General features: G+C 59.9%; 1 protein-coding gene across 1 annotated transcript; it reads left to right on the top strand.

Moving 5' to 3' along the window:
* The first annotated feature begins 329 nt into the window (after positions 1-329).
* Positions 330-6,113, top strand: RTN4RL1 (reticulon 4 receptor like 1). The gene is made up of 3 exons (XM_039253037.1): positions 330-432; positions 1,639-1,806; positions 2,880-6,113. Exons 1-3 carry the CDS (start codon positions 330-332, stop codon positions 4,349-4,351), a joined length of 1,743 nt encoding a protein of 580 aa, XP_039108968.1. The 3' UTR covers positions 4,352-6,113.
* Positions 6,114-8,046: the final 1,933 nt, after the last annotated feature.

Here is an 8,046-nt window from a genome sequence, read left to right as displayed (position 1 = left end):
CCAGCTCCCAGTGGAAGGGGGAAGGGATAGTGCAAGGGCAGCTTCCCTGGCCTGGGTCCCTGGCATCTGGGCAGTACTGAAGGATGGAGGGCAGATCCAAGTGTTGGATGGGTCCCTGCCTCCTTTTAGGCCCCTCTGGGAGGAAGGAATGGGTGACTCTTGCCCTGGGTCCTGCATCTACCCAACTCACCTGCCAAAGTGTGTTCACGTGCTGGCTGCTCAGCCCAGACCCAGATTTTCGGGCATTTGGCGTCCAAGTGGAGGTCTCCGCCTAGTTTCCCTGTACCCCAACATTCCCTGGGGCACCTAAGGAAAGGGTGCGGCTCTCCATGGGGTCCCCCAGCTCCTCGGGGGACATTTATGAGAACCCCAACCCAGGGGCCTTACGGAGACACAGCCACAACAGCAGGCAGAAGTCGTCTACCCCATCAGGTTAGGGGGCAGGAGAAACCCCCCCTACCACCCACCGCACAGTAATTCTGCGGATCAGAGGAGCGCTAGCAGAAGCACTTTGTAAACTTCATAAGCTGCACAAATGTCGAGTGGTATTAGTGCTGAGGCTGCCACAGCTTACCCCTGGCCCCACAGTGAGTGTCTCTCGGCTGCCAGACTTCAGGAAAAGCCTCTTTCTTTGCAGCCCCCTGCCCCCCAGGGTCTGGTGTGCCACTGTGGGTCCCACAAGCACAGGTGTGTGGCCGTGGCCTGGCCCCTTCAGCACAGTGACCACTGTGACCGCCCCACAGTGCAGGGGCCCATGGAGACAGCAGCCTGGGCAGGGCTAAGGAGTGCGAGCTGAGAGTAGGGTGAGGGAGTGTCAGTCTCTGTGGAAGGTGAAGCCAGTGTGGGTTGGGGCCTCCACCCAGCCCTGGCTTTTGGTGGCTCGAGGCATCGGGCAGGCTCCCTGAGAGTCAGCTGAGGCTTGGGGTCCAGACTCCTGTCCCCTCACTCTTGCTTCTCCCTGCGGGGCTGGGACCTCCTGCCAGACCGAGGTGGGCAGTGGGGGCGTGGAGGTCAGACCTGGGCCTCCACGTGGGGCATGCTAGCGTAGCGATTATCTCCTACCCACGTTACAGAGAGGGAAACTGAGGCTGTGGAGGCACCAGCCTCGGGCTTAGCCTGCAGCCTGTGTAATGGCCGCGGTGACTGAAGACCCTGCAGGAGCCACAGAGAGTGCAGCCAGCCCAGAAAGGGTCCTCACAGCTGCACTGCCACCACCACCACTGCCACCAAGGTCATAATTGCTCTGAAATCGCAACCGAACCCAATTATGCAAAAACGAAATTGCATGCGATGATTTTTATGTTGGAAACGTTCGGTGGAAGCCGGGTGATTACGGGGGGACGGCAAGCAGCTGCCACTCTCTGGGAGCCCATAACTCCCAACAGCTGGGAACTGTCACTTATTTATGATGCCTTCTCTGCCAGGAATGGGGGGGTGGTGGCTAGGCCTGCCTGAGCCTGGCTGGCCGGCGAGGGCGACAGCAGGGCCTGGGAGCCTGGCCTGGTGGCCCCTGTGAGGCAGGGGTGGGGTGGGCGGGTCTGAGAATGGCCAGGAGCGTGGGTTCTTTCTACATGCTCTGGGCATGGCTGACAGCAGGGGGACTCAGCTGAGCTGCCCACCGCCCTGACCTCTCCCCAGAGGCCCGGCTGGCCAAGCTGGAAGGGACGGGCGAGAGGCCAACCAGGCAGGGACGAGATGGCTGCCTGGCCCTGCAGGGTGGGGGGTCTACCGGCCTGGAGCCCGTCTTCCCCGCGCCGGCGCGCCTGCCGGGCAGCCTGGGGCAGCTGCGACCCTGGAAAAAGGCAGGTAATGATGATCGTCCATAATGAGGCTGCTCCGATAATGAGCACGAGGCTATTATCCGACCACAGGCTGGACACATCCGAAAATAAATTATTTTAAGGATCCATTAACGAATGCCTAATTAATGCCCAATTAGAGGGAAGCTACAGAGGAAATGCTCGGGACAGTGGAGAGGCAAGGCCTGGTTTTGCAGCCACAGCCTGGGAGTTGGGTGGGGACAGGGGAGAGGCCAGGAGAAGGACGCGATGGGGGCAGCCTCATTCTGGCAGCTCGCTTCTGGGGGGGCCCAGGCCCAGCCACCCTGCTGCCTCTCCCAGTCCACACACATGCTCCTCTTAGTAGCTCCTCACAGCTCGGCGGCGACAACTGGTATTCTTTAGAAAGGAGGACATAAAAAAATACAGAGAGCGAAAGGTGCGCCTGGGTGGCTCAGTCGGTTGGGTGTCCGACTTCAGCTCAGGTCATGATCTCACGGTTGTGGGTTCGAGCCCCACGTTGGGCTCTGTGGCGACAGCTCAGAGCCTGGATCCTGCTTCGGATTCCGTGTCTCCCTCTCTCTAACCCCTCCCAAGCTCGCTCTCTGTCTCTGTCTCTCAAATAAAATAAAAAGACATAAAAAAAAGTTTAGAAAGGAGGAAACTGAGGCCCAGAGAGTTGTCATACACTTGACGAGGGAGGCAGGGGACATGAGACCTCTTTTGAGATGAACTTTGGTATCTCGCATGCATACTTTTCCTTGTTATTGAGAATAGACTCCTCAGGCCAGGAGTCAGCACCACTAGCTGTTCATGTGGATAACAGCGAGTGCGAGACAGAGCTGGACCGGGAACCAGAGGCTGGTTTCTGTGTTCTTGGGTTGTAACGCCCCCCTCCCCACACCCCCGTGGGGCTGCCAGAGCCTGAGGGGCGGGGCTAGGGCTGAGGGGAGGGACTAAGGGGACGGCGGGCCACCCGCAGCTCTCCTCTCCTAGCAGCCCAGGCTGGGGATCCCCAGGACAGGCGCAGCGCCAGAGTGTGATGTCACGCCATGTGGGGTCCTGGCTTGGGTCTGAGCCCCGCCTTCCTCCCACCTGGAGCCTCCCCCAAGAGGCCGCCGTCCCAGACCGCACAGCCCGGGACAGAACCCTGCCGAGGAGGGGGGCGCATCCACGAACCCCGCGTCCCCTCTGTCCCCCGCGTCCCCTGGCCCACCCTGACCTGGCTGTGCTCTGTCTCCCCGCCAGGGTGCTGTGTGGAACTGTTGCTGCTGCTGCTGGCCGGGGAGCTGCCCCTGGGCGGCGGCTGCCCGCGGGACTGCGTGTGCTACCCGGCACCCATGACGGTCAGCTGCCAGGCGCACAACTTCGCCGCCATCCCCGAGGGCATCCCGGAGGACAGCGAACGCATCTTCCTGCAGAACAACCGCATCACGCTCCTCCAGCAGGGCCACTTCAGCCCCGCCATGGTCACCCTGTGGATCTACTCCAACAACATCACCTACATTGACCCCAACACCTTTGAGGGCTTCGTGCACCTGGAGGAGCTGGACCTTGGCGACAACCGGCAGCTGCGGACGCTGGCCCCGGAGACCTTCCAGGGCCTGGTGAAGCTCCACGCCCTCTACCTCTACAAGTGTGGGCTCAGTGCCCTGCCCGCAGGCATATTCAGTGGCCTGCACAGCCTGCAGTACCTCTACCTGCAGGACAATCACATCGAGTACCTCCAGGACGACATCTTTGTGGACCTGGTCAACCTCAGCCACCTGTTTCTCCATGGCAACAAGCTGTGGAGCCTGGGCCAGGACACCTTCCGGGGGCTGGTGAACCTGGACCGCCTCCTGCTGCACGAGAACCAGCTGCAGTGGGTCCACCACAAGGCTTTCCACGACCTCCGCAGGCTGACCACCCTCTTTCTCTTCAACAACAGTCTCTCTGAGCTGCAGGGCGACTGCCTGGCGCCCCTGGCAGCCCTGGAGTTCCTGCGCCTCAACGGGAACGCTTGGGACTGTGGCTGCCGGGCGCACTCCCTGTGGGAATGGCTGCGGAGGTTCCGCGGCTCCAGCTCCGCCGTCCCCTGCGCGGCCCCCGAGTCACGGCAAGGCCAGGACCTGAAGCTGCTGAGGGCCGAGGACTTCCGGAACTGCACGGGGCCGGCGTCCCCGCACCAGATCAAGTCGCACACGCTCACCACCACCGACAGGGCCGCCCGCAAGGAACACTACCCGCCCCACGGCCCCGCCAGGGACAAGGGCCACCCGCATGGCCATCTGCCAGGCGCCCGGCCGGGCTCCAGGAAGCCGGGCAAGAACTGCACCAGCCACAGGAATCGCAACCAGGTGTCCAAGGCGGGCGCCGGGAAGCAGGCCCACGAGCTGCCGGACTACGCCCCTGACTACCAGCACAAGTTCAGCTTCGACATCATGCCCACCGCGCGGCCCAAGAGGAAGGGCAAGTGTGCCCGCAGGACCCCCATCCGCGCCCCCAGCGGGGTGCAGCAGGCCTCCGCGGGCAGTTCCCTGGGAGCCTCGCTCCTGGCCTGGATACTGGGGCTGGTGGTCACTCTCCGCTGAGGACCTGGGCCGCCGGCACCCAGCACTGCCAATGTCCACCAAGGAACAGAATTTCTTTTCTTTTTTTTAACAAGTGGAGGATCTGCTGGGTTTCAGGCAAAGGCTGCTAAAGTCTTTGGCTGCTGTCTGGGCCCTGCCGGTGGATTATAAACCCAAAGTGTACAGCCCCAAGTGGGAAGGGATTAGCGCATCACACCCTGCTGTCCCAGCCAGGCCCAGCCGAGCGCCCACGGACAGCATCCATCCAGCAAGGCGGTTAAAGGCACGCAAAACGAATCCTTCATGAGTAACCATGGGACAGTGCCCCACAGGAGCTGGGCTCTGTGGAATCCTGGTCATTGGAGAGGTCTGCAGGGCCCCCCGCCACTCCTAGAGAAAGCAGGACTCAGAGGAGAGCAGACGAGGCTCACCCAAGGGGCTGGGTCGACCAGCTGTCTGGGAGCACAGGAGCAGGAGGCATTTAGGTTCTTGCCTGAGGCCACATAGTCAGCCTGCCCTAAATCCAACCCTCAGTCCCTCCCTCGGGGGGAAGGCCTCTTTCCTGATGTCTCAGGCTACCCTGGCAGACCCAGGCCCAGCTGCTGGGCTCCAAGAACCAATTACCAAAGGAAAGATCATCAGAGGCTGAAATTTAGAACTGCATCAAGTGCAGTGAGGCTCTCACAAGAGGTGCAGTTTTATAACTACGTCCACTTATATATATACACACTCTCTACATATATATACACACAAGCGCACAGGCCCCCCGCCCCACTCCCCTACCAGACTGTATGTCTTCTCATGTTTATAAACTATATGGAAAACTATTATCTGTTGAACTAAGGATCGTACTGGTGATTTCTAGCAAGAAAAGAGTTATAGGATTTTTGTCTAGAATCCCAACCTGGCAACGATAGTCACCGTGTACCCTGGGCTTGCCAGGGCCCAGGGCAAAGGATCAGTGGGAAGGGTCAGGGAGAAAGGGAGGCAGCAAGAATCACTTCAGGGGACCAATCTTCTTAGATGTTTAGAGCATCACTTTGTTTTTATATGCAACCCAAGCCCGGCTGCCGCCCCAGAACACCCCATAACCCCCACCATACTAGCTGTTGTCGTCAGGGTGAGAAGCGAGAAGCAGCTCATTGGACATCAGGGAGCCAGGCCCTGGGGCCGGGCTTGATGGAGAAGGGGAAGGAGGGACTTTGGGTCTCTTTTGCCGACGGGCAGGCAGCATCCACAGTGTTAGCCCAACAGGCTGGGCGGTGTCGTCAGCCTAGTGTGTTGCCAGCGACGGTCTGGACAGGCCAGGGAGACTCCGGGCATGAGCCCAGGCCTCCAGCCTGGCTCAGCTGCTGAAGTTTTCCTTGAGGCTCTTTGACGGCCATCCCAGTGAGAGTCCTGTGTAGGTGGCAAGAAGGAAAGCATCAGGTGGCCTTAGCAGAAGGGGGACAAATAGGGCATTTCAAGAACCATCTCAGGCACTTCTGTGTGACAGAGGCCCCGTCCCTCCTGGCCCTTCTGAAGTTGCCCGGGGACGGGCAGGGGTTGGGGGGCCAGACTCAGGGGTCAGGAGCGGGGACGTGCAGGGAGTGGAGCAGGCAAGCCCAAATAAGGGACAATGGCTCCGGTCAAGTCCGGCCATGCTGCCGGCCAGGGCCAGGAGGCGCAATCTCCTTTGAGCTTTGCACAAACCTGAATTCCCCACCAGAGCAGATGTGTGTGAGGAACAAGAAACACTGAATCCAATTAAGAGAGAAAAATAGTAATAATAAAAACACTTCTCTTGGACAAGAACCCTGTTTCTCATTTCCTAACCCTGCGTTCCCACAATGGTGGCAGATCCCAGGCTTCTGTGGGGTGGGCGAGGCGGGCCGGGCTCAGCATGTTTGTTGGTGGGAGGAGCCGTGTGGGGCAGGGGCACACTGACTCACTGGGGTGCACGCGTGCACAGGCCTGTGGGCGCACGCACGCGCGCACGCACACGCACACACTTGTTCTCTGTTCTGTGGTTCTTCCCTCGCCCTCACGGAACATGACTCACTTCCCACGCTCTGGCTGTGCTGGGCCAGCCCAACCCCTGTGTCCCTCCCTGGAGCAGGCTGGCCCCAGATCCTTCCTGGCCTGTGCCCAAGAGCCTCACCCGCAGCACCTGAGCTGGTGACTCTTTGGGGGCTCAGGAGTGGCTGGAAGGGGGATGCCAGTTCCCAAGGCCCCCGGGCCTTCCGGGAGGCTAGGGACCCACCCAAGGGGCTGGAGGCTGCCGCTGCCTCTCTTGCTTCAGAGAAAGGAGGCCGTTCTCCAGATAGAGAGGGGAGGGCTGTGTTTTCAGGACCGGCTGAACAAATCTTCCTCAGTCCAAAGCTCGAAACATGCACTAAAGGGAGTTCGGTGACGGCAGAACAAATCGTCCGCTCCCTGGTGGCCTGCCTGCTCTTACCCGGGCCAGTGCCAGGGCCCAGCTGTCCCTTGGAACCCACGGATGCTGTTATGTTGTTGACTTCATTTCCAACTTTAGACAGCGAGGCCCTCGGTGGGAAAATCAAGAGTCCGAGCACTTTATTAAATTTTTTTTAAAGACTTAGTCTTGTAATATGAAAGTGAAATGTCAGTACGAGAAATGCTAATGTTTTATAAATGATCTGCCTCTGTCAAGTGCGGCACGGCCTCTGGTTGCCGACTGTTATTAGAGGCAAGGCAGAGGGGCCCAGGACGCCAGGTATATTTTTAGCAGCTTTCTCCTCTAAGAGGTAGAGGGAATAAAGGCAGCTCTATTGTGGACGACATCACTTGTCACTCAGCAGCTCATGCGCTACGTGGTTACAATGACACCATTGCCCAGAGCACCAGAGCAAGTTGACAAGCCAAGGGCTAGACGCGGAGTCCCTCCTGGCCGGTTCAGGGAAGGGAGACGTGGGTTCTTGCCCCTGGGGATCCTGTCCTCCTGCGAGGGGCTGAGGCCACCCCACCTTCGTTCCTCATGGGGGCCAGCCCCTCCGCCCGTCTTCGCTCAGCCCTGCTCAGCACGTTCCCTGTGCCCTAGGGGAGAGCTATCTCCTCTCCCCCACCCCTCCTGCCACACAGCCCTCCTGCCACAGAGTGTGGCCTGGGGGGAGGGGCTGGGTGGCCACCGGTGGTCTCAGCGGCTCTCCACAGAAGTCTTCCCTTGACCCTGGAGCTCAGGTGGCTTCTTACCTTTCATTCAACAAGTGCTGATCAAGGGCCTACATTTGTCAGCCTTTGTCCCAGGCTCTGGGGACATAAAAGTGGGAAGATGTGACTCTCCTACGAGAAGCACAGGGTCTAGATGTGGAAACAGGTATGAGATTGGTGCTTCTGTTAGTGCCCCCCATCATGAGAAAGTCAGGTGGGATGAGGACAGTCCAGGAGGACTTCAAGGAGGAGGTGACACTCTCAGAGGACGAGGAGGTGGCCAAAGAAGAGTGTGGGGAGTTTTCCAGGCAGAGGGCTGGAGGGCCACAGCAGCCCCATTCTGGTTTGGGGTATCAGCAAAGAGCTGTGAGTCGAGGGCTGGAAACACCCAGGGGCCGGCGTGGGGGCCGGCAGGGAAAGTGAGCCTGGCAAGGGGAAGGCTGGTGGGAATCTTACTCAGGGACTTGGACTTACTCGGCAGGGGAGGTGTGGCCCCCTCTGCGGTGCTCTTCCCTACCCCCCACCCCCCAGCCTTCCTCCAGGCATGCGGTCCCCACTCGTGGCAT

The sequence above is a fragment of the Hyaena hyaena genome, unplaced genomic scaffold, assembly GCF_003009895.1.
Source record: "Hyaena hyaena isolate Hyena2069 unplaced genomic scaffold, ASM300989v1 scaffold_10, whole genome shotgun sequence".
Taxonomy (NCBI): domain Eukaryota; kingdom Metazoa; phylum Chordata; class Mammalia; order Carnivora; family Hyaenidae; genus Hyaena; species Hyaena hyaena.
This window is presented reverse-complemented; position numbering and strand designations above follow the sequence as displayed.

Excerpts from the sequence above, each read along its gene's own strand:
- RTN4RL1 (XM_039253037.1), top strand. The coding sequence starts at position 330 with ATGGGGTCCCCCAGCTCCTCGGGGGACATTTATGAGAACCCCAACCCA. Across the intron at positions 433-1,638 it reads GAAGTCGTCTACCCCATCAG|AGGCCCGGCTGGCCAAGCTG; the intron begins GTTAGGGGGCAG and ends ACCTCTCCCCAG. Across the intron at positions 1,807-2,879 it reads GCGACCCTGGAAAAAGGCAG|CCTCCCCCAAGAGGCCGCCG; the intron begins GTAATGATGATC and ends TCCCACCTGGAG.